The 26,641-nt window shown below is 37.7% G+C and overlaps 1 protein-coding gene across 4 annotated transcripts in view; it reads right to left on the reverse strand.

The window, feature by feature from the left end:
- Positions 1-26,641, reverse strand: part of GREB1 (growth regulating estrogen receptor binding 1) — a 95,726-nt gene that overhangs the window by 18,133 nt on the left and 50,952 nt on the right. For 3 of the 4 annotated variants that reach the window (XM_057431845.1, XM_057431842.1, XM_057431843.1), the window contains exons 5-22: positions 22,973-23,155; positions 22,513-22,656; positions 21,087-21,212; positions 19,103-19,225; positions 18,160-18,297; positions 17,735-17,920; positions 16,804-17,154; positions 15,971-16,099; positions 14,159-14,284; positions 13,507-13,704; positions 13,234-13,414; positions 11,371-11,563; positions 10,645-10,781; positions 9,008-9,347; positions 7,332-7,447; positions 6,417-6,616; positions 4,517-4,606; positions 1,828-2,441 (exon numbers count right to left, since the gene is read on the reverse strand). In XM_057431845.1, coding sequence (XP_057287828.1) covers positions 1,828-2,441; positions 4,517-4,606; positions 6,417-6,616; positions 7,332-7,447; positions 9,008-9,347; positions 10,645-10,781; positions 11,371-11,563; positions 13,234-13,414; positions 13,507-13,704; positions 14,159-14,284; positions 15,971-16,099; positions 16,804-17,154; positions 17,735-17,920; positions 18,160-18,297; positions 19,103-19,225; positions 21,087-21,212; positions 22,513-22,656; positions 22,973-23,155 — 3,575 coding nt within the window. The remainder of the gene's footprint in view (positions 1-1,827; positions 2,442-4,516; positions 4,607-6,416; positions 6,617-7,331; positions 7,448-9,007; positions 9,348-10,644; positions 10,782-11,370; positions 11,564-13,233; positions 13,415-13,506; positions 13,705-14,158; positions 14,285-15,970; positions 16,100-16,803; positions 17,155-17,734; positions 17,921-18,159; positions 18,298-19,102; positions 19,226-21,086; positions 21,213-22,512; positions 22,657-22,972; positions 23,156-26,641) is intronic. The other variant, XM_057431846.1, reaches the window with a different exon arrangement.

Here is a 26,641-nt window from a genome sequence, read left to right on the forward strand (position 1 = left end):
TCGTCCTTGTAAATATGCATCAAGTCTTCTAGTAAAATATTTTGACCAGTACAGACTGTAAAATGTGTCTGAGAGAAGGATGAGTGTAGTTTATTGCCAATTACCCTGACAGTGGGAATTATAACTTTGGTTTACTAATGTGTCTACTTTTCTTCCACTGTTGATTTAATATTTTTCATTTTAACTAGCAAATTGCTTCCTGATTTGAATTTTAGTAAAGTAATTGCTGCCTGATAAGGAAAGCAACTACTTCCTAAATTTTAAAACGTAGTACTCTGGCAGTCTTATACTTTGGCTGAGATGTTATTAACACTCAAGATAGGTGCTGTCTAATGTTTGTTTTTATTTCTGCCTATATTTCTTCATTAAATATTAAGTCCATGTAAAATGTTAAAATTACCAAACACAGATGTGAGTAAAGACTATTTCAGAAAGCAAAATTATTTCTTCCCAAAAAGAGAATTGTAATTTTTATTCCTCTATATTTTATCGTAACTGTTCCCTAGAAGAAACACCGTATCGTTACACTTTAAACAATAAGCAACCAACTTTTACAGCTCCTTCTTTGGTTTGCAGAGATTTTTAGTACTTTAATAGTTTAGTACTTCAGAGTTAAACCAGTAAAAGAAGCAAAGCTGCTGTCTTTTTCCACATACTGAAATTAATATATACCCCTAAATTTTGATATTTAGGAAGAAGACATGATACTCCTAATTTGATACTTGTGAATTTGTTCTGTGTGAAACAGGTATATTCTTCAGAAAGAACTGAGGAATACAAAATGAATAAACATGTGAGGAGTGTCCTTTAGGAATTACAGTAACAATTGCAGGAAGTCCCAATATGGAAAGATCATTTATACTCTTTCTGTTCTACTGCACCATAAATTTGGGTGTACAATAGAATAAAATCATTTATCAAACAGCAGTATGTAGTTTCCTTTTGCAGTGGATGGGCATAGAAGAGTGGATCGTGTGGCAAGTTAAATCAGTATCTTTAGATTAATACTTTGGGTTGATGTTACAATAACTGGAAACATGGCATGGATCCTTTCTTTGTCTTGGCATGGATCCTTTTTGACTTTTGAGATTCACAGGACTTATATAGGCTCTCAGCAGGCACGGTGTCTCTTCCTAACTTGTTGCTCCATACTTCAGAAGAAAATGGAGGCACGATGCTACCTTTAGCATGTAACATGTGCATTGAACTAGGAGATATCTTGTTGAGAAATAAGTCCTAAACATTCTTAGAGAATTTGGAAGAGAAGAAACTTCTTAAGACTAGACCCATGACCATGTATCTTTGCAAAGTAATTAAAAACTCTTGGGTCAGCTACTCATCTTGTAAATAGGCTCTGCTAATGCTGAACTGGCCTTCTCACATGTATTATTTACAACAGCTTCTATTTCTGTCTGCTGCGTAGAGGAAACAGAGAAAATAACTTAATTACAGACTCCCAGCTGTCCTGAGATTGATCATAAGAAAGCAGTTTTCTGATGATCTTTGATCTTTATTTAAAATGTAAGCGTATATTCAACTTTAACAAACTGAACTTATATATCAGATCTATCTGTTGAGCAAACTGTCTTTTAGAACATTTTAATAGAGAGACTGACAGAAAGTGAACATTGTTGCAGCTTCATTGTCTTTGAACTCAGGTTAACAGCATAGAAAGGAAGATCATTTTATTAGAAGGGATTAGGGAATAAAATATAAGCAATTTACTCTCCACCAAAAAAAACCCAACCCTTTAAGTATGAATAATAATAACTGATCTATTTTTATGAGATTATGCTAAATTTTAACAAAATAAATCAATGATAATACCTGTGGTGGCCCACTCAGCAGCAGCCTCCTTGGGTGATATGTGTCCATTCTGCCCTCATTTCTGTTGTTGTAGTCCATATGGGTTGGCTTGGGAACCGTCCACTGGCGGTAGTATAGGGACTGCTCCGTGCAAGTCATCATCTTACTCATAAGAGGACGAAAAGAACTTGCCCACGTAACAGAATGGTAAGGCAAGAGGGAAGATGATTTGGGAAGTCCACTGCTATCCGTAGAAGTAACAATGTCATAAACCAATTTGGGCAGGAAAACTATGGGAGGCTGTTTTGATGCTTTGGTCATGGAACATTGAGAGGTCTGTAGGATGAAGGAGTTATGAGTAGGTGCAGAGGAAGAAGAGGAGGAGAAAGGTGAGGAAGATGATGAGGTGATGGAAATTTGGGCACTTTTTGTGTTTTGTTTTGTATCCAGCTGTTCAGCTACTGGAGGCAAGTGTTTGCTGGTTGTTGTTTGTGCCCCCTTGTCTACTTTCTGCTTCTGCCTTTCATAGTTACTTGTAGTTTCTTCAGCGCTGTTGCTTAAGACTTGGTGCAGGGACTTGGCTGTATCCCCTGCTGCTATTAAAGGAGGAGAAGACTCACTGCAGGATGCTGTAACTAAAAGAAAATTTGCATTTCAACACAGTGCAACTATCTCTTCTAGTCAATATCGTAGTTAAACAAAACAAATAAAAATCATTTAGCTAGAGTATCCATCAAACATTGCAATCTAAGTCTGGTTCTTGGTTTCACCTTTCTTGTACAGGAATTCATAATGGGACTAGTTTGAAGTATTCATCTCAATGCAGAAAGCAGCTTTTAAAGTACTGAAGCACATAGGAAACATGCCAATTATTGTTCTGTCCTCTACTTCCCTCTTCATTCCTCGCTTAAGGTGTTCATTGGATATTTCATCACTCAAAACAAAGTTACTGAAGCCATCATTTAAAAGAGCGTAAGAAAATAAATATTCACAGGCTATTACCTCATCAGACTACAGAAATGCCTACACAGATTGACATCTAGAGACAGTCCTCTGGATCAGCTCTGATCTGACACTCATGTGTCCGCATCACTGCAGCACTTAATCTTATCTGGTAAAACGTGGCGCTCAAGTCTCTCTTGCTGCATAAAGCATTAATGCATTCATACAGCTTTTGGTCAGCTCAGAGTATATGGCACATTCTGAATTCACAAATGCTGGCCTTGAATATGCCATGTAGATGTACCCAACTGCTAATTGCTGATTTTCTGAAAGTGGTGTATTTTTACCTTATATATTCTAACTACTAAGATTTCTTGGAAGTTTAAGACCTTTCTTTTAAGTGACTTTGAGCACCTTTAATGCTTAGTGAATTACAAAAAGGAGATGCAAAGATTTCTCAGTCTTCAGAGTAGACTGAGAACTGGTTGAGGAATCAGTCTCCACATGGTGCTAGGAATATCTGTCTGAAGCTGAACATAGATAAAACCAGCCTTCCTCTTAAGGTGAAAACAGTGTTGGTTCTCAAACACCCCTCCCTCCCCCCATTAGTTCACACATTTTGAACTAATAAAAGTCTGTAGTTTCTCTAGAGTATACAGTAATATATACTCTAGCTGTGTATAATCTAAAGTAGCCAGTAAAGGATATTAGCAATAAATATAAAAGTGTCACTGACAATGTGAATGGTTTCAAGTAAAACCACTGTGATGTCCTTCAATATACTGGTATCCAAGAGCACAGAAAAAAAAAAAAAAAGGAAAAAAGATTTCTTTAACCAGAGGGAAAATGAGGCCACAAAGCCACAGGCAGGCCACATGGACACGGTGGAACTGACGAGCAGCTCAACTTCAAAGAAGAAAAAACATTTTGAAAATTAAAGTGTTGATGAAGCTTATCCAAATATTTTCAAGCATTATTTACTTTTGTAACCACCAATGTGCCTGTAGAAAAGAGACCATGGACCAAATATTCATGTCACTATGTTGAAAACTATAATTAGATCAAAAATAGTCTACTGTCACTGATAAAAATCAATATGTTTGAAAAAGCTGCATGAGATTGTGACTTCTAGGAAGTTATGGTATTCTTAATATTCTTCATTAAGGTTCTTAATATTACCTGCCTAAAAAATATGCAAAAAAAATTATCAGACAAAAGACCTGCAGTAATTCTCAACATCGCTTCGTGCTTCCTACATGAGTTTGAAGATTAAAAAGGAACTAAAGATTTAAAAATTACCCACTTCCAAAAGAGCTTTCAAACAGTGCAAAATGAATGAGTGTACTTACAGAGCAAAACCAACAAGGTACAAATGCCCATGAGAATAAACCTGCTTTTTCAGATTTTCAAAAGCTTTTAAAACAAAAGTGAAGCATATTTTCTCATTCAGAAATTGTCCTAGCTTCAGTGAACGCACTCAGCCATCACAGCACTAACTGAGCATGCACACCTCAGTGGCATGTGTCAAAGACGTGCCTAGTTTAGGCACCCCACCTTACGATTATTTTTCAAGCAAGAAAAAATCTTATTTCTTACATTTCAGAAAGCTCATCCTTTTTTTTTTCAGATTATCTTTAGTGATCCCATTAAAATAGACCTTATCAAGCTACAGTTATTTATACCTTTGATTATTTATCTAATCAGATGAATAAATGGTCTCTTTTATGTCCTAAATGTTATCTTAATAGAGATTATCTTAAGGTCTTACTGGAAGCTTTTGAAGAGAGAGATGAAGATGCAGAGTCATGGGAACGAGATCTTTCTCTTTTCATAGGACTTCTCTTTTCTGAAGTAGAACCTGTTACATGAATGGTAATAAGGGATAAGAAAACCAAAACGTAAGGTAAGTAAGCCTGTGAGAAGGCACAGCTATATTGTCAAAGTAGAGAAAACTACACTAGAGTTTGCATGGATTTGACCTCATTCTGACACTGTTTTCAATACAGAGAGTACCTGTTGCTACCACGCGATACTGAATCAGCCTATGGTCTATTCTAACTATGCTGAGCTGCAATAGCTTCACAAAATCAATGCTGCAGCCAGGACCTCGTAATTTCTAGACATATCTCAATCATGTTTTTTCTTTCTACCAGAATCTCACTTTTCTCGCTAATCCAGTGTCAGAGAAACCAACAGGCAACAAGCTCTATTTTGTGAGTAGGTTATGAAATTACCTCCTACCCTATACATTATGGCTTTGTGGCTAGATTATATCTCAGCTTTTGATGATGAAAATCCATATTTGGACAGCTACTAAGGATATTCACTTGAGGTTCCTAGCTTAGGCTTCTAAGTTAAAAGGCTTTTTTCTGAGCAATTTTACCATAGTAAACAGAGACATAAGCACTGCCAGCAGAAAGCTTAGATTGTAAGCTTATCTCAGCTGTTCTGAATTGGATTCCAGAGGAGTATACTGTACTTCATGGACTAGGAAATCAGCCTTACAATTTAGAATCGGATCACATATAGTCTATGTGTAGTTGGCGTACATCAACTAAATGGACAGTAGTCTGCATCACATGTAAAGTAGATGTCTATTGTAGACAGTCTGAGTATGACCTCAGTTATTTCATTCCTTTATGGAAAGCACATATTTGATTAAAGTGAGTATTTTTGTTCTGCTTGTTCTTCTATCCTTATTTTCACTAAGAGTAGGTGAACAGTGACCAGCTCTCTTCTTCCTCATACAAAAAAGAAATGAGGACCAGCAGTTTGAGATTTAAACAACCTACAGGGATAAAAATCCCTTGTTTTCCACAGTTACAACAGACACAGAACAACAGACGTTAAAGGAAAATGTAAAGAACTTAATGGTAACTGATAACTCCCATCAACTATCCCTCAATCCCCCCATCCCCCACCCCCTCCCAACAGTTCCTGGGTAAATTGTTGTTGTTTGTTTACACATTTATATATTCTTAATTGCTCTCTTAAGAAGTAATAAACTCACCAAATCTACAGCGTCAGTTTGAGTTCATGGACATTTTCAAGGAGTACTCAGAAGTTACTATGTTCAGATATATTTTCTAGCCATACTATCTTACAAACTAGAGACTACTCAGCTGTACTATATATTTCCTGCATGTAAGCAGGAAAGCATATATTGTCTGCATGTACGCATAGGTTCAGGATCACCAGTCAGGGACTGTTTAGGCAGAGTTGCCATGCTGTGAGGGAGGGGATGTGGTCACCGCTTCCCAGATGGCAAAGCACATGCTTCCCTGCTGCAAGAAGGGCAACCCAGCACTCTGAACATGAGCATTACTGGATGTACCCACTACAGCTGCACTTTGTGGCTGCTAGAACATACAGGGCAAAGCAGGGAGGGAAGGAGGGAGGGAGGGGAAAGAAGAGAGCCAAAAAACACGGATAGAGAACAGACACAGCAGCAGGACTGCAAGAGATTAAAATGCTGCAGCAGCAGCAGTCCCTGGGCAAAAAGGGTGAGAAAACGCAGGTTCAACAAGGTGAAGCAAAACTGAGGAGCAGAGCTCACTCAGTAAGGCTAACTTCAGAAACCCTCACCAAATAAGTACCCACACAATCCTGCTTCTTCTAATATAACTCAACCATTTTACAGCTTCTTTTATTATCACTACTAATAATACCTTCTGTCGCTACTTCTTCATCTTCATTATCAGTGCTACTTAGTTTCTCTGGGTCACTTTCTAACACATCATTCGCCATTGCTTTCTCTGTGTGAACTTCTGAGCTCACAAAGTATGCTGCCAAACCAAGTTCTTGCTCCAAGGTTGTCCTTATCAAAGAAGATGAATTTATTAAACGTAGGTCACAATATCTCAGTGATCTGGAGAGAAACAAGAGGGGCTCATATGAAAACTCACTGTAAACTATTCCCTTACCTTTTTTACAAACATGGCCAAAGGGGAATTTAAACTATGGACGAGCTAGGACACAGTGTATGTTATGTGTTTAATAAATTTGCCATTGTGGTGTATACACTTTTCTTTTTCTTAATCCAGTTATGCACCTTAATCTAGTGCACTGAATATTAGCATCTGCATAAGAAAAAACGGAATAATTTGGATTATAAGCCTAACACACAGAATGGGATTCAACTGAACACAGAATGGGATTCAACTGAACACACAAAAGCATTCAGTGTCCCAGGGCACTCTGTCTGGCTTCCAGGTGCCATTCCAGAAGACACTGATCTCTCCATACATCCTGTAGCATATATGCCAGCATCATGCAGATGTTTCAGCTACCTTAAGATACTTACAGTAGTTACACTTTTTTTTTTATATACCCTTATTCTCTCCTCTAAACCAGGATGCTCATAGTATTTTCTGAATTCCTTATAGCTCGCTATAAGCAGGAGGTTATTATTACTAATATGGGGTTTGTACTTATGATATAAAACCTGACAAAATAATGGAAAAGAAACATCTTGATGCTGAAATCTGTTTTTCTCTCCCATGAGTAGTTACACAGTTAATCTTTAGCCGTTTGGTAAGCAATGGATAAAAAACTGCCGCTGAGAAAATACTGAATCTTCTCACCTTGGCAAAGACTCTCCTTGTGGATCCATACCACTAAATATCAATATACAAGGCAAACCTTCCAATTCCAAATAGGTCTGTGGCCTCCAATCTACATCTTCAATTTTCTGCCAGACCTGTATAAGAAACACTGCTGAACATATTTATATAGCACAAATAAAACCCCAGAAATATATTCTCTTGGCATCCATTATATGAATCAGTTTGTACAGTGGATGGATGTTCCACCAAGGGATGCGACAGAGCAAGACAATTTCAGCATAGGTAGATTGCAGAAGTCCTAGATGATTACAGGTAGCAGCCTACCTACTGTAAATCTGAGGACATTTGGACATTATGATCCAGCATGAAAAGCCTCCCAGCTTCACAGCTGCATAACACTGAGGCCAGGGCACAGGTAGGTAGAGTGGATATGGTACAGTGGACAATAAAGCTGAGTAGGAGCTTTGAGGAAGAGAATAGTACAGAGGGTTGCTTCTTGTGGCAGATAACGTATGGATGTCTGATTCTTCCAAGGAAGAAAAGCAGCTAGGAACAAAACTTTTTCCACCTTCAAGGAATAGGGGAAAGCTGGAAGTGTTCAACATATGTTCAACACACACATACCACTGTCCTCACCTGCTACCTTCTGAAGTTTCCTGCTCTCTCCCAAAACTACCAGTTTTCCTGATAAGTTCATGAGAAGTTTGATAACTAAATCTATTGTTTGATTGTTTAGCATCTGCCTGTACTGCTTTACTCACACCAGTCAGTCTTTTTTTTTTCTGTAAGACTGATCTATGGATAAGGAGTACACAATAGGACCAATAGTACGACAACTCGGCCTCTGACATTTGTATAATTACGCATGTCAGACAAGATAACCAGGATGTGATTCAGAACTAATACTGATTTTTCAAGTAGTTATGCTTCATTTATAGCAGAATAAGATCAGTATTTGGCCCTGGATTTCAAATGACTTCATCTGACATGTATTGAATCAGGCACTTTACAGAGTATGCCATAATATATATTATACCATCCTATAACATAAATACATTTTTGCTTTGGTGATCAGATGATGGCAGTTTTATGAAAAGCAAGGGAGTATCAGAGGCTTTTGTTAAACAGATGACCATGACTCTGGACCGAAAGGATATAAATTAATCCATAAACCTACACATGGTCCAGAAAGCAAAAAATTCTGAGCTGTGAATTATGGGGTACCCTGAACCCATGACTATTATCGCTGACTTGGTGTCTTCATGCCACCTGCTGGTGATAAAAATAATAAAACTCTCAACTGGTCACTGATTAAAATCTTTTTGCACTGATGATTTTGTGAGAAAATTCTACTAAAAGTGCGGCATTTTTATTTGGCTTTTTCCTTATTGCTTATGGTTTCTGTAGATAAAAGCAGTTCAACTTTTTGTTGAACTTTTTCTGTTTGGGAGGGTTGCTGGTGGAAGTCGTGTTCTAGCCATAGAAGTTAATATTCCATTGAGCACTACCCAGGGGTAGGACAGTAGAGGTGTCACAGAGGGTAGGCCTAAAAGAGAAAAGTTATGCTCCTTATGGTAGTTTTCATTTCTACTAGTAAGATCCACACTTCAGCTTATGGTCATAATTCTCATCAGTAAATCTCCCTACCTACCCATCTAATGAAGTTTCCCAGTATATGTCCTTCTGCACGTTACCTTTAGTTGCTCCACAAAGTGCTTCCCTATTGTGATTCCAGAATTAGGACTTCCTAAGATTATTTCGAAGTTATCTTCAAGGGCTAGTCTTTCCCTTACATTATGCAGGCGCTCATATGCCACTGCAGCCAGCGGAGTACATGGAATTCTCAATACTACCATGAGGCCATGACCGCTGGGACATTGTCTTGAAGAGTTTATGAGGTTTTGGGTGATTTCCAGAGTTTCAACTGAGGTGTAGTTCTTCATTTGAGAAAGACCACACACTGCCATCATAGCTGCAGAGTAATGTTGTATGAGGACAAAAGTCCTTATCACTGCACTGTGTAATCTGGGGAACCTGAAATAAATGGCAAATTAAATAGGGAAGTATTAAAGGCTAAAGTGAGAAAGACATTTTTTACAAAATATAGCAAACTCAGGATTTTCTCCTGTAAAGAATCCTTCATATCTACTACAAAACAGAATCTCACCAAACTGCAGTTGGATATTCTTTACAAGGCATCATTTCACAATCAGGATTGATGTTGTCTCTCCATTTCTTAGTAAAGATATACTAAGCAAGGAGTCCAGTAAGGTTACATCACTTTAATCTACCAAGGCTTTACTGCTGTTACAAAATTAATCACAGAATATTTGCTAAGGCGCTCAGTAATAACATCCATCAAAATTATATTCTCTTATCAATGAAAATAATATTCTTCACTATGTGTTATTCTTAAGGAGTGTGAGGAGGGATGGAGTGTTTCTCTTGTTTTCTTACTGAAGCCCTTAATCAACTTCTTCTTGTTTCCAAGAGGACCGATACGTAGGCAGCATCCAACAAGCACTCCAAGTTCCCAAGCCCAGATACACCCTCTCTCAATTCCCAATTTATGGAAGGGAGAGATGTGGATATATAATAGCTTCCTGTGGTTTTCACAGAAATGAAACCTACATGCACAGTAAAAAGAGGAACTATGTCTTGCTCAGAGAAGTGCCTGATGTGTGATCAGAGTTCCAAGGCACCCTGTAACAAGCTCCATCAGTTAAGTGCAGATGCACTCAGTCTCCAAGTTAGCAGTTAAATTCACAAAATTCTTCTTGTCCTGTCTCATTCTTTTTACCAATCCCAAAAGGTTAATCCGCAGTTGCAGGCACACACATAATGTGTCACTACTCTTATGTAGGTATTCTAGACTTGCTCCACAGGGACCAAGGAAAACAGATGATGTATTTTCAAGCTCTGAAGAATTTGTCACTGATTCAAGTGTACAAACCGCAGTGATATGTCTACTTCTCTTTGTGGTCCAAGTGCAGTATACACAAATTCTATATATCAAAATCAGCCAGGGTCAGCAAGTGATAACATCGGACAATGTAGTAAACCATTTGAAATTACATGATGATGCCATGTTAAATTATTATAACATAGAAGCAGTTACTGGCCACAGCAAGAGCACACTCTAAATTAAGCTAAACAGTCTGCATGTTCACATCAAGCGACAGCCTAGACTGATTACAGGCCAAATACATAAAAAAGGTGGAAGAAGAAAATAAGAGCAGGTGAAATGCCCTTCCATACACTGCTGATTTGTGGGACCCTGAGAAAAAAAAACAAGCCAAACCAAACCAACAAATAAATGAGGGCACCCTACCTCTTTCCCACAGCCATGACCATTGCTTCAAAAGAGCTGTCATACCGAAGCAGTGGAATACTATGTCCAGAGAGGGTGGACTCAATGAATTCTGACAGTCCAAAGTATTTCTTGTTTTCATGGTATAAATCTACACCCTAAAGCAAATGAAGTAATAAAAATATAAAGGTAAAGTCTAACAATTATTAATTTACAATTAATTGACCATTTGTATCTGAAGTTTTTGCAATCACATTCTTTAATAAGCATACATCTACTCAGACATATGAAAACAAGGAGAGAAAGAAATAAAATCAGGTTTTTTGAGAGAACAGATGTTTGGCCCAATTTTTCCTTGTTCCTTTTTCTCTTCCTACATATATACACACAGAAGAGCTATGTATGGAATAAATATGCACACATATGTAGAAAATCTATGTATGTACATATATTTATGCAGTAAGGCACTAGAGAAAGATTTTCAGATAGTTTCCATTTATGTAGCTCAAAGATTTTTAGCACAGCTACTGTAGTTTACAGAAAATATTAAAAGAATACAGAAAAAAAAGCAAAAAATGACAGGATAGGCAAAGGGGAAAAGAACTTGACACAGACTGAACAAGAAAAAGATACCATGCAAGCTTCATTCTTGTTTACAAAAATCATGGGGCCTCCACAGTTTTGTCAAGTATGTAAATGCAAAATAACTTATGAAAAGCTCAAAGCACCTTAAAGCATCCATCTTACATTGCTGTAGGAAGAAGGCCAGTGGATCTCATTGTAAGGGCTGATATGAGTATGCTGTGTCTGCAGTGCATAGGGGAAGGAAGTCACATGGAGGGTCACAATATTTGGTGCCTCTTTTACCTCCCTGCAGTTCAACAGTCTATCAACAAGTCCTGTAGACACTTCTGTTTGAGGATAAATGCTATGCATAGCACTGCAAAAAAGAAACACAAAACTCTCCAAAATGAACAGCACAAAAGAACACTTGCGTCAGTGGAATAGCTTTAACCTGGATGTGAAATTGAAGTTAAACATGTACAAGGAACTTAGAGCTCTCTTCTTTGCCTGCTTTTGTTGCATAGAGGGATGAGAAATGAAATGCAAATTATTTCACTGCAGCTGAAAATTTCTGTAAGTCTGGTAATGTCCCCAGCTAGCAAATTACCAGTCCCTTATAGCTACCAGAATATGAGAAACAAACGATGGAAAGGAAGCTGATGTTTGGGCAGTTACCGGTAGACACACAGTCCTGTAGTAACTTTAGCTAGATTGTTAGTGCTGCCCTTAAGAAAATTTAATTCTTAGCTACAAAAATCAAGAGAGAAAATGACAGACAGTAAGTCAGTATGACGGAAAAACAAGGGAAACTATCTGTGATAGAGCTATGTTGAAAGGGAGTAATAGTTATTGCTAGGGTAAATGCCAGTATCATAGAACACTTAGCGAATTCATGCCAATGTCTCTGTTGTGACTATGTGGGCAATCTCAGGCAATTATGCTCCTCTTTTAGGCATCTCATTCAACTGAATTCAGTTAGATGGCATGGATCCCACTGTGCAGAATAGCTACTTAAATATTTGTCACATACCTTTATTAGATAAGAGGAAAAAATATCAGAGTTAAGCAGCAATACAGGTATTTCTCTATCACTCAAAGGTGTTATATGAATACATGTCATAGCCCTTAAGGCTGTGACAGCTGTAATAGGCCATGTAAGTTCCTAAGGTATAGAAGAGTTGAACAAGAAACCCTCACATGGAAAACCATAATTCTGGTGAAAATCATAAATCTTAACCAGTGTGAAAGACAAGACCTTGTCATTTCATTCACAAGAAAGATTCCATAATTTTGGGCTTCAGAAACACTGCTGTGCTCCCAAAGTTGGAATACACTGGTATTTCTGGAGTTCAGTATGTTCTCCGAGCTCCATAATACCACAGGAGCAAGAAAGGAAAAGCAGCCCAACTCCTCTGTAGGCAGTTTGTTGAGAAGCCAAGAAAACATGGTTCTGTTAGGGAAGAAATTACTTATGCAAGTGAGCTGATGGAGAATTTAGTAGACATTGGACAGAAACCTCCCTGCTCCCCTGAGATGTCTGACATTAGTACATATCCACAGAAGCTTTCAATTCTTACAAAATCAGTGATCCTGGATAGAAAAAACATTGTACAGGAAAAATTTTAATCAGTTAACAAAATAAGAAGTACTGTTGGCTTACTGGCTGTCTGCTCACTGTGGAGGGGTTTTGCATGTTTTACAGCCCGAAGGACACTGACAGAGGATCATGAGCTCTGTGTACTTTCACAGGAAGCTTTCCTTTGAACAAATTACAACCAGCCAAAAAAAACAATAGCTATGGCTGACAGAAGATAAGAATGGTAAGCAAGAAAAGCTGATAAGTTCCACTGAGGCATAATAAGATAATCAGGACAAAAATAAGTTATGAAGGACCTTAAAAGAAAACATATTTATTCAGTGCATGAGAAGATAGAGTTAGCAGAAAGATGCAATCAAAGATGAAGGAAGGGATAAATCAAAAAGCTGATCTTGAGAGCTAATGCAAATAATACTAATTTCTCCAAAAACAAGTTGCAATTTTCTTACCTCATTAGGTCCCAGTGTGCATGATCATGGATTAGGACAAACAGAGTATGTGGATTCTGCATAGATTTATGTAAAAAGACTTTGAATTTAATCTGGGCCTCTGCATCTAGTTTCATAACATACTGTTCCACCCTCTGCTTTGTAAGATGTTCCTTTTCTAATCCAAGTTCTAACAAAATACCTACAGAAATGGAACAAATGTCAGTATTTCCAGATAAAAAAGCATTTAACAATGATGTCCTATAAATCTAAAAAAATGCTAACAACGAGCACCTGAGTGCCAGAGATGAAACAAAGTCTGCTGATAGGTCACTTCGGAGGGTGGAACACAAATCAAGAAATCAATCTTCTCAAAGGAACCCAAATCAAGATTTTGAGTGCTGGAGTCAGCAATTGAGCAAATATGAGACAGCAATTTCTGAGCCACCGCTAGCTGGAATGGACGAATCTCATGACGTTCAATCTCATAACCTGGAAAAAGGCAAAACTCGGTTTAGTTATGTGCCCGAAGTCTAATCTAACACAGAGTGTTAGAGTCTGGCAAAGAATGACTGATCTACTCTTTAAGGTACTTTGCTTATGAACAGGAATTCCAGTTTATGAAAATCTGTGTGGAATATGCAAATAAATATTTCTACATTTGGGTATTTTGGTCCTATAAGTTTCTTAAATGAAAGTGAAACGGTGCAATAGCATTCTGCTACCACAGAAGTAACAGAGCTTCAAAGGCTACAACACCCAGTGGAAGGAAGCAGAGCATCCATCAGTGTAAATCTGAATATCCCAAGACCTGAGTTGGTGTTTGACTCAGCACCTTTACTTTCAAGACCCTAAGAATCTGCCCAGATGGATCTAACTGCACACCGAGAGACCTGGTCTCAAGTGCCCAACTCCGTGACCTCTGTAGAAAATGCTCCTTACTTACTTGCACACACAGCTGCTCTGGTTCCATTCGGTGCTGTTGATTTATTCACTGAAGCAGAAAGTGATGAAGAGATATGCCCTTGGTTTTCCTGATAAAATTTCTCCAGCAAAAGATCAATATCACCCTCTATCAAATTGAAGCAACAGTGAAATAAACATCCATGTTAATAAGAGCTGGATTTCATACTGATTTTTTTTTTTTTTTTAACATCTTAAAGAGCTTTATATATGCTATACATACACTAGCTGGTTATCCTTGGCCTATTGGCTGTTTTACACAGGAACCCTCTCATTATTTTCTGTTGCATCTGTTTTTACAACATACTACTAGTAAAATTCAAATCAAGCCAGGGAATGACAAAAAAAGCTCTGCAGACCACTGGCTAGGGCATTTAAGGATGATAGAAATCTACCCTCAAGGTCCTGATGTATATCTGCAACAACAAAGACATGAAACTGGCTTATTGAATGTTCAGATCGTGGAGCTGTACTGTTCACTAGTAGGGATTACAAGAAGCTTTGGAAAATCACAGAATCACAGAATGGTTTGGGTTGGAAGGGACTTCAAAGGTCACTTAGTTCCAACCCCCCTGCCATGGACAAGGACACTTTCCACTAGATCAGGTTGCGCAAAGCCCCATCCAACATGCATTTACATTGGCTGAGAAAAAAACAGTAAATCTGAATGATGAATGTTTTTAAGCCTTTGACATTTTTGAAAGACAGAAAGAAAAATAATTCGCTATAAAGCTAAAAGAGATATACTATTTTTGTAGCTCTACACAACGCTGAAGCAGGCAAAGTATGTCTTATTGAACTGTGTATATCTGCAAATACTTCCTATACTATTCAGCAGGGGCCTTGCTTGCAGATGAAAGCTATGCAGAGAATGCAATATGTTTGTCCTAAGTATTTAGTATTTTCTCAGCAGTTGGAAAGATGTTTGAACATGTCTGCACTGAGCTCAGAAAGGCAGGGTATGCCTTGTGAAGTGCAATCCAGTGAATATAGATGGCAACTATTTTCAGGATGCTCATTTACTTGCTCGGCTCAAACAGTAGGAATAGCAAAAGTGATTTCAAGAACCGCACTTTGAAGATACTAAGAACAGAAACACTAACATAATTGCATGATGGTTCAAGGAAAACAAGCTTCTCCTAAGTGACCACTCAAAATATGACACACCCAGCAGGGTGTTTGTGAGTACAGATTTACTGATGTGACATGAATGGCAAAGGGGACTGTGACATCCCGTTGACACTGACAAATATGCTGCATTTGCTCTCATTGTATGATATGGTTTAACTTTCCATGTGGCTGGATATATCCCCAGATAATACTGTCTGTACTGATCCTCAGTACATTCAGTCATAAAATGATCCAGTAACCCCACCTTCTGCAGTTGTCCTCTCTTTTCCATGCATCATGATCAAGTGCACAGTATGGTAAGCTGAAAGGGCAAATCCTACTTTTGATAAAATAGCTCTGTTCTATCACGATCTAAATAAATTCTGCTCTTAGGGCAAAAGGATTTACACATTCATATGGCCTTGCACAGTATATGGATGGATTTGCATAGTTAAGAACAATAAGCTCAGACATTTGATGGCATATTTTTATGAAACAGGGATTTTGGAAACTTATTTTTTAGGAGGAATTTCAATTCAAATGGACTTTCACATCTTGGTTCTGCATTTTCTATATATATTTCTAATGATGTATTGCTTCCAGAAAGGTAATGAGCACAGCTAATTTCTCTGATTTTAAAGTGTCAGGGACTTGAAAACATGCCTCTTTATAATCTGCTAGGTACCTGGGCAGAGTGTGCTAAAGAAGGACCCCAGAGTTTCCGCTTTCCCTGTGACCAGCTGATAGTTAACTTCTTTTTGGTAGTCTGAAGGAGTGAGCATGCTCTCAGACAGAACTCTTGCCTGATACTTTCCTAAAAGACAAAAAAAGTAATTTTTAAAGCCATTCAAAATAAAGTTTAAAATGTTCTAAGTGATAATAAAAGTGCTACCCAGCTAAATGAATACCACACACAAAAATGGCAGAGATGAGCCTCTTCTCTTTGCTACACATGTATACATCAGACACCAGTAAGATAGATTCATGTTTTATAACCTTTGTGTTTCTTTCCCGGTGTAGGAAATATTTGCTGATACAGTACATAAAAAGACCATATACATATTCAAAGGAATTGTCAGTTATCTTTCACTCATAATGAATCTTTGAATGGCTATGCAAATAATTTATTTTACTATCAGAATAACCCTCAACAGGCTGTCAAAGAGAATGGCATTGACAGACCATCTTTTAGAAGCTAAGAAAATGTTTGGTCCTCTGCTTGCAATAATACCCCAGTCACCCACAGCAAGAGAGCCCTATGCACTACCTGTGCTGTAACTGGCTATTATTTTCGTAGTAGTGTTGGCTGGGATTACTTGGTGAGGACACAGGCAACACAGGCAGAATGCAGTTTGCTGGGGAGAAGCCCAACTGTGCAGCATCAGCTTGGCTTCATCACATCCTATTACTTTTTGGTCAAAGCTCTGCTTTTTGAAGTTGCTTATTGGATCTCCAACAAAACTTCTCACAGCACTGGATTACTCTGTTTTGCCTAGAGATACACCCTTGGGATCTTACCTGTTATCACAATGCAGGAATCAATGGCTCGATTTCTACTGGCACATATGATCACCACATAGTTTGTCTTTATTAATTTTCCTTCAACGAGTAACTTAAACATTTCTGAAAGACCTTCAGCCAGAGAGTAGCTGCACTCGATGATATGGACACTATTGTTACAGGAGCTAGCAGCGAGGCCTGCCAGCCAGGGAAGCTGGGCTGAAGTCACTGGTGTGATTTGGCTGGGCACTTGAGGGAAGGTCTGTGGAACAGCCTGTTGGTACTGACGGATTTCAGACAGGTGTGATTCCCGCCACGAACGCATGAATATTTGCTCCAAATCCTCAATCAAAGGAACCTGGTCTGAGGCTAAAATATACATTAAGAGAAAAGTAGTATGAAACAATGCCATTTGGTTAACTGTTGCGTTACAAACGTCTTTATTTTTCAAAATACGCCCTTTTTTAGAGATTACCATGTTTCAGATTTATGCATGCATGAATATTGCCTTCAGCAGATGTGACCCAAATTTTTCATTCTGAAATGGCTTTGTGGTACTCAGGTGAAGCTGCCCTAACTGGAACCTTAGTATCAGTAATTAGAAATATTGAAGAGGTTAGGTACTGCCTGTCTCAGCATAATACTACTTCTAAACCACAGACTCTGTACAAAAGCAGCAAATTACAGCTCTTTTCCTTTTTTTGTCTTTAGCTGCTATTGTCCCAGATTACAGGAGAAGATGAACGTTGTATGTTTATATTCCAATCTGTCTGGTCTTCAAGATCTGATTATTTAGTTCTGTTTCATTTCCACAAATGAAAATGTTTCATATCACATTGAATATCACTTAAGATTGATATCTAATATTCTTCTGCCCTAATATTCCCTTTCTTATTTGTCAGCATGTAATATATTCATTGCAGTCTATGTGGATGTAAAATAATCTTACCTAGTTGAACAAGGTAGTAGACAGTCAGTAAGAGCTGCATTTCCTCTGAAATAGGCTGTATAGTGGAGGCACCATATTGTTCATATGCTTTAGATAAAGACTGGGAATTTCTGTAGCAGGTGTACAATAAAGGACTCACTATCACATCATTAATGTTCCCACAAAGATATGGGAAGTTTCCATGACCTACAAAATGAGCAATGTTTGTACAGATCACATTAATTTCATAATCTCCCATGTATGCATTAAACAGTAAACCTTTGCATTTAATAGTAAACCTATGCATTTAATAAGTTTAATAATAAACCTATGCATTTAATAGTAAACCTTTTAAAATGGACAGTTTAGCAGTGTTTAGCAGTAAGACATATCTTCACATCTCTTAAAAAAAAAAGTTATAAGGCCTTGGAGGGTGGGGGTTTTACCTTTTAAAATAACTGGCTTTGCTTTACAGATTTTCAGCAAGTTGTCAGGAACTGAGACTGGTTCTCCTGAGCCCACCATTGGAGATGAGGCTGGCCCCACCAAAGCAGGCTGTGGTAAAGAAGATAGGCTTCCTCCATCTAAGATTTTAGATGCATCGTTACTGGAGTCAGGTCTAATAATGATTTCCTCAAAGAAAAGTTTTTCAACATCATCTCATAACCACATTTGGTATCAGTATTAAATGCTTTTTGTGGTGGTTACACACATTTCATGAGCTGTTACTACAACCCATACTACTATGCTAACTTTTGGAAGGACCAATTATATTGTTGCAACCTTGAACATCACACATGCATCTAAAGATTGTGAAATGTTTATAAACAAACAGATATACATACAAGAATACAGAGACTTATGTGAAGTCTCTGTAGAGAAGTTAAGAAAAAGTTAAGATTCAACATTTGCTCAATTGTATGCTCTTTACAGTAATTTTAATTTAAAAAAAAAAACCACATTAAAAGAAAAAAAACTGGGGAAAGAGTTTTATTTCACTGTATGTCACTCCAGTCTGTGTCTAGACTACAAAATCCAAGTGCCAAGAAAACTGTGAGAAGTAACTGAAACAATGGATGGTACCTTGACCTGAGTTATGACACTGCCTTTAATATCCCAAAGGTGTTTTGGTGTCTAAAGATGGACATAGGCACGTGTAGGGATTTATTAATAATGACCTGATGTCTGAAACTTGATGAGACTTAAACTCAGAGCCTCAATGAGAAATCAATGGAAATGAAGCACCCAAATGTAGGTGAGCATGTAGGTATGAAACACCTTCCAGAACTCTAATACGAATCTGCATGCATCCTTAAAATATTGCCTCTTTTCCCCCATTATTTTCTGAATAATGGAACAAACATTGTCATTACCTTAGGCATAGCTTACCATTTTTAATTCTGTTTGCAACCTGTGGGTTGAGCTGCAAGTTCCAAGTTTCAGTAGATGACGGAGATTCTGGTGACCAACCTTTATGGCGCTTTTTTGGAGGCCCTGTATTTGTTAAAGTGCCTGAATAACAGTAATATTTCATAAAAGCATTAGAATTAATGTATGAGGGTCTGTGCATGATAATTCAATATGTCTTGTGCATTACATACTGTGGTAGACAGGGTCAACTCCATGAATATAAGTTTATATGGGTTTTAATTTACTGTGTTATGTCCTGCTTTCTTGGAATTTCTGATGCAGAGAACTCTTAATTATCTAGGTAGACTTCATTTATTTTATACCAATGTTTTTCCTATACTAAGAATGATGTAGTAAGAATGAGACATGTATTAAGAATGCTTCTAAGTGTTAATATTTTGATGTCAACACTCTGGGCATTTTGCTCCTTTCATTTCGGAATACATGACGCAGTGTTTCATGTAAGTTATTGCAAATTAAAATTCTCCAGGGATTCAGGGTAATATTAACAAAGACCTGAGTTCTTTTCAACAGTTTTTCCTCTTACAGGACTTTTGCCACTTCTTGCTGCTTACCTTCTTCAGCTTTATGTTATTCCATATAACTCCTAGCATATACTTCTTTACTTTCCTTCTCTCCACATGTAGCTTCAACATGTTTGTCTGTAAAACCCTAAGTTTCTCACAGCTTTTCTAGGAGTTCCTGAAGATTAATTTCTTGAATTAACTTTCATTAATTTCTCAAGTCGTTTTGTGCACCCTTACAAATTCCTAGAATGATGTTTCAACTAACAGCAAGCATTTCTAATTATTGTGAGTCAATAGAGAGGATATCTCTGCTCACTATCTTGTAGGATTGAACTATTTCTATTTCTGGACATGGCTATGCAGAAGTTGTAACACTGCTTCACACTGTCTGGCTGTATCTCCTGGGAGAATGGCTAGTCCCACACAAAATGTAAGACAAAGTAAGAATCTTATATAAAAGGGGGGGGTAATTTTGCAAAAGATATTAAAACTGAAAAGAAACCTGAAGTCTTCAGGTATAGAATAAAATTGTTCACTGGCTGGAGAATCTTACATACAAGTTTTCAATTACTTTGTTCTTTCAACGTTTACCATGTGAGGGCAGTATTTAGCCATTTGCGCCATTCCTTCTTTAGTTTCCTGGCAATGGGTTGAGACGAGTCACAAGATAGAGGAATACAAAGAATTTCTTTTATTAGAAAATGCCACAGTCTTTCCTGTGAATAAGTTATATGTGGAAGTAATCAATCTGAAATGAATTGGCAATAATATGTTGCTGCATAGAAGAAAGAGATCAAGAACCTGAATGCGCAGAGAAGAATTTGGCTGTGATACCAGCAGGGAAACTGGGAAAGATTTATTGTAAAATAGAGCTATAGCATGTTTCTAGCTATAGCGAAGGCTAACTCTCTTGGTTAAACAAGCCAGTGTCACAGAATACAGTTTGTGACAGAAAATAACACAAAACATGGTAATAATAGTGGAGGACAGGTTTTTTAATTTGGAGCCAGTTGCCGGTCTAGTGCTCCATCCCAAGGTGAACTGCAACATAGGAATTATCCTAGGAGTGATTACTTATAAATCTTTCTTAATTCCCTTCACAAAACCTGTTGGTGTTATTAATGCAAAGTAACACATTTTTTAAGAATATGGATTCAGTGTCGAGTCTGTAGTTCTATGAAAGGAACAAACTGTCAATAACAAAAAACTTCCAATCAGTAATCTGAACTGTAACAAAGCTAGGGCTGAAAGCATTTAACATTTCTATTATCTGCAAATTAACATAGAAAAAGGTGTTATGGTCAGAAAAGACTTGGAAGGGAATAGTAAATTCTATTCATACAGAAAATTGTGATCATGATATCATTTGTTCAATGCTTCTATTACACTCACAGAATATAGAGTTTAGAGTTATTAAATAACACACGCATAGATACCTAACACCGAAGGTCTTGTCAGAACAGACGTGTTATTTTTCACCAACTGCTGTTTAGGTGATTCCTTGCCGTTATAAACTGCTGAGCTTAACGCTGCTGTTGAAGGGACATGATCTGTGGCTGCAGCTGGTCAGAAAAAAATAAAGTGTTTACAGTAAACATTTCTAGGTCAAGACCCCCAGCTGATGCAATAAACTGATCACTTGATCATTTACTTTAATAGAGCTATGGGGATCTGCTGAGAGTGAATGCAATGGTGAATGAAGCAAACCCACTTCTGTTCTCATACAAGATTATTGCTTTCTACTCCCAGTCAAGTGCCTGGGTAAAACCAGATTCTACAATTAAATACATACGTCAGAACCTTTAGCTTCTCTGCAGGTGGACTCTAGCTTTTACTTGAAGTTTACTCAAGAACCAGCTATAAGAGTGAGAGAAGTTGTTTAGATTTTACCAAGATCCTAAGCCTCTATTCCAATTTGACATCTTCTTTCCAAGCTTCTTTTTAACTATGCTCTTAGACAAAGAGAGGTTTTCTCAAGCATCATAGGTTTGTAATTCTGTAGCTTTTTTATGTATGTAACTTCTGACACCACTCCCCCCCCCCAAAAAAAAAAAAAAAAAGAAAAATGCTGATCTCCTATTAAAAAGAGATTAATGATTTGTTCTGGAGGGGTACCAGTATTCCGGGTCTATTGTCTAGTTTAACAGGTTTCTATCTCTCCTGTGTGAATCCCTGTAATAGTCACAAGACACTAAAGAGCTGTTTTCATTCTGAAGAAGCTCAGAGAGATCACTCTAGCCTCTATCATCCATCACCTTTCATTTATGTCAAGCTAATGGAAAAGTAAATGCATCAGAAAAAATCTTTAATACAAAAGGAGTTTAAGATACTGATAATTAGTTTGCTTTTTAATATTAAAGCCACTTTTCTCAGCAGAAGAAAAACTCAGAAGCTTTTAAGCTGATGCCTATAGAATGCCTGCAGTAAAGAAGATTCTGGTCATAACAAAATATACTGAAGAAAGAAGAAAAAGCCGTAATGATTCTGGTTCCTGTAACATTTGTCATCTGTGACCAGACAAGCTACAGCTGGATGAATATGAAACCTATTCTCATCAACTTTAAAAATAATGGCTTTTAAAAAAATTTGGTTTGCCTCAGCTATGAGCAAGCTGCAGATCACCTCTTATTACATGCTAGCGTTTTATACATAAATTGGAGGGGGAAAAAAGGACAGGGAGTGGCCTTCAAAGTATGACTGCTTTCTTTATTTGGAATATCTCTAAGTCTATTCAACTTCTTCTGTTTTATGTGGTAGTGTGCTTAATGCTTGTCTTTCCATTCACACACGTCCACACAAATACGCATGCACAGAAGAGCAGGAATAGGCAGAAACTCAGCATGTTTTCCTTTTAAGCAGTACCTGATTGCTGTGCCCCACTTGGAGCACTTGGGTTTGCTGCTGGGACTGGCTCACTTGAGGTGCTTCCTGAGAGGCCTGAACTTTCCGGCAGCTGGAACAACGTTCTTGAGCAGGTGCTGGATGAAGGTGGCCGGCTTCTGAACTCTTAACAAAAAAGAAACTTACTATCACTTGAGAACAGCAGCATTTGCTTTTTCTCTGCATATTTGATTTGATAATTTCACACATGAATTACTTAGAGGCTAAAGCACTTGGAATGGAGGAACTGACATCTTCAGACATGCCATCCTCATACTGGGTCAGTCAATTGCCTTTTATGGCTACTCTAGTAATCACCTGGCTTTAAAGAGTCTTTCTTTCAACTGATCCGTCTTAAGTTTTATACAAATGCCAGTCCCTGTGATAGCTAAGCTTGGATGATGGAAGCCAGAGCTTGAGGAAGACAGCTTCATTATCTTACCTGCCCCTTTCCAGCAGATTACAGATCCTTTGGTCAAAGCTCCCTGTGCATTCCTGACCAGATAATACTTTAAGTGTTTCTGTTTCTTGGGCTGAGTGGTCAGTTTAAGATTAATGTGATTTGAGAATTCTGTAAAGTAGCAGAAACCCTTCTTGCCACAGCCAACACAATTGCCAGAGAAGCCTGATAAAATAAACAATACATATAATCCAATGAGATAGGGGTGTCATTATTAACAACATCAAATATGACCTTTTCCTGGAGAAAAATCTTTATTTATTTTCAAAGAGTGAACTTACGAACATTTTCCTCAAAAAAAACCCTGCTTCATCAAGTCTGTTGTATTGCACTTTGGCCACCAGACTGCAAAAACAGAGCTCCATGTTTACAGAACAAGTAAAGTAAGCCATATTTTTCATTTTCCCCCACCAGAAAAAGATCCCGATTCCTATTTATTACCTACCTGTGAAACATTAAACCAAGAAGTTTCTGACTGAAGAGTACTGAATCATATGCTTAACCCCAGACCTATTCAACACCAGAGAAAGTACATGTTTCACTTCTGTTTCAGCTTTCACTGAAATTAAACATACAATTAAAGTCTCAAGAAATTAGGTATATTTAATCTATTATATTTCATTAGATTTAAGTATATTTAATTACCAAGTACCTACTACAGATGGTTTTTCAGAGAGGGAAAAGTACTCAAGCCTTACTGGGCTATTAATTTCAAGTAGCTTTCTCAAATTGTGGCTGGACCATGGCAGCACTTCACAGCAGTTTAAACTATTGATGATTACGGAAGCAGAACATCTGCAAATTTATAGACACAACAGAGACAGAGCCCCAGTATGTAAAGAAGCTTATTGTACTCAGGTTTGATGGGGCTTTTCCAGGGATACTGCCATTTCCTCTCATTCCGAGATGCACACTTTGAGCCTCAAAGAGGAGCTTGTGGTTGTGAAGCCATTATCTTTGCAAATAAACGGGATTCCTTGCGCAGCTGACTATATGCCTTTTGGTTCTTAAATTACCTTTTTATCCATTTTCCAAAGCATTTCCTAAAAAATTTTCATTTTGCTCGAGACCAATGCAACTGTCTGAAAACATTACCTACAGAAATGCTGTAGTGTGCGATTAGAAGATAATCTCCCCCAAGGAAATGTTCTCTGTTCCCTACACAGGACCTGAAGCATGACATTTTCTTTTGTTTTAATCATATCTAATGAACATTTTTATGTGTCATCACAAGAACTGAGCTGGAAAGAATGCGTTCAGTGAATTGGAAGATGGCAAAACTAAAGGAAGTCCATTTCATATAACAAATGGACAATGACATTGGAAATAAATAACTGGAGTAAAGGATCAGTAATATGGTAAAAAAAAAATAAGATCTATTTGTGATTATTTCAATCACATATTTCAAACAAATATAGCTTTCAAATTAATGTTCAGTACCTTTTTCACTGTGTAAACTACAAACTCTGACATATAATGCTTTGCAAACACCTGTTGCTTGCTTTACAGCACCAGCACTTTCATTAGTTTTCAAATGGCTCAGAAGAATTTATAAAAATACTAAGTTCATGTGGAAATTGGTCAGGTATCCATGGGAACAAGTGGCTAACAGCTATAGAAAGCTGCCTATTATCTCTGATGTTGGTCGGCAGGATGATAAAGGTCATTGTGACTCATAAAATCAGGACAAGTCACGACTCTGCAGAATCCTCTGTGTTACATCAGTCAGCACAAAAGCATCTGCCTAACATCACAGAGCCTTCAGTAGCTGCAATAAAAGTAACAACAAAAGGAAACAAAATTACAACGGATGTGGCAAAGCTGTACTTTGCATGCATTTTATGTAGATTAAGAAATCATAAAAAGCATGCTGGTTCTGGTAAATGAAAACTTCCTGAACACTTGGCAGCACACTGAGTATGACTAGCTGCGCTGCAGTTTTTGCCTGATCGCCACTTACAAGCCCTTACATGTTTTCAAATGTGAGCATGAAGGGACCACTTCCAAAAGTAAAATAGAAGTACCTGTAGGTTTTATTGCTTTGCTGGGAGTATCCAGAAACTTGCCAAAGCCACAGGTGGAAACATCTGTTCAACAGAAGTTGGGCCGTGGTCACAAAATGTTTTCATGTGGAGTTCAGTTATTACTGGTAACTCATCATGCATTGTTGGTAAATCACCATCTGCCTAGATGTAGCAATAAAGTCTACCTGAAATAACCTTTTGCCCTAATCACCTATTTTTAACTCTGTGAAGTCTACTGGAAAACTATTTTACACCACATACAGCACATAGGTGAGGCCTAGGAAGGATTAAACAGACCTAAATTGCCACCTGCTTTGAAAAGTCCTTGGAGAACATTTTAGAAGAGTATCTTTTAATTTTTCTTTTAAGTCAGACTATCACCTTTCACCTCAAGCTTCCCCAGTTCCTACGAGTCCAACTAAGAGTCCTTTCTTGCAAGTGCCTGCCAACACCATTTTTCAACCCATTTATTCTGTCCGACACTCTGATGACAGCCATTGCTTCATTGCTACAGCTCAGCCCTGACATCACAGCTAGAACACAGCATTGTCTTATAATCCCAATGCAATAAAATGCTGTTCAGTCATTACTCATTGCAGGCCTTTACCAAACTTGCTCTCAGCACTTCATGTAGCAGATTGAGTAACACAGAGAACCCAAACATTTCATCAACGTCCTTTCACTGAGTGCTCTGTTTCACATGCCATGGCCCAAGGCAGGATCTGATATAGGGAACAGCTTGTTTCATAAACAAGCTGCATTAAATATTCTTCCATACATTATAGAGAGGACAAAGGTCAGGGGAGCTGGGGCAGCCATAAGGTGACTCAATATATCTATGTCATGGGATTGATTTCACGAGAGAATTAGAAATCAATGCCTGGAGTTTAGGGGCTAAAAGCCTTTCACCTTTAGGTCACCAGTTCATATCCAACTCAGTTCAGCAGTGACTTCAGGCTGTGCCCTCTGAAGATTGTTTAATCACAAGGTGTTTGATTGTATCTGATATTTTATCCTATGCATTTGCTTGAATTTGCTCACATCACAATAATCAATTGCCCATGATTTAAAAAGCTCTTCCACAGTAGGGACCTTGTGCTCAGAATAAGGACCTTGGACTAAAAGGGTATGAAACCTGACCTACCTTCTCACTGGGGAAATGGTTCCTTTGGATCAACAGTGAGCTTGTGCTCGAAATAAAGAGAGGACTTCAGGATTGAAGGATATCCATCTAATATTTCAGAACCTAATCTTTTATAAATTGTCTGAATATTTTATCCCTGTTTCTCTTTCAAATAAGCAACAGGTTTTTAATTAATGCTACTATTTTTGTGGAAAGTTGGCAGCTTGCTTAAACAAAGAATGATGATATTATCAACTTTTCAGCAGAAGTGTTTCTTCTTTTCAGTCTTACTTGCAAGAAAAAGCATACAAACGCAGACAATGCTCCACATTTTTTCCACCACTTGGTACCACTCCAAGTAAAGACTGAAGTCCTAAAATGTCCTTAAAAAATAAATTAAATCAATATGGTCAAGCTGGAGAGTGTCATTATATGGGAACCCCCTATTACAAGAGCCTGATAGATTATTGCACATTTTAACAGAAGCAGTTGCTGTATTTTATA

The sequence above is a fragment of the Pezoporus wallicus genome, unplaced genomic scaffold (assembly GCF_028554395.1).
Source record: "Pezoporus wallicus isolate ANWC-B61680 ecotype Strahan unplaced genomic scaffold, APGP_CSIRO_Pwel_v1 contig_161, whole genome shotgun sequence".
Taxonomy (NCBI): Eukaryota; Metazoa; Chordata; class Aves; order Psittaciformes; family Psittacidae; genus Pezoporus; species Pezoporus wallicus.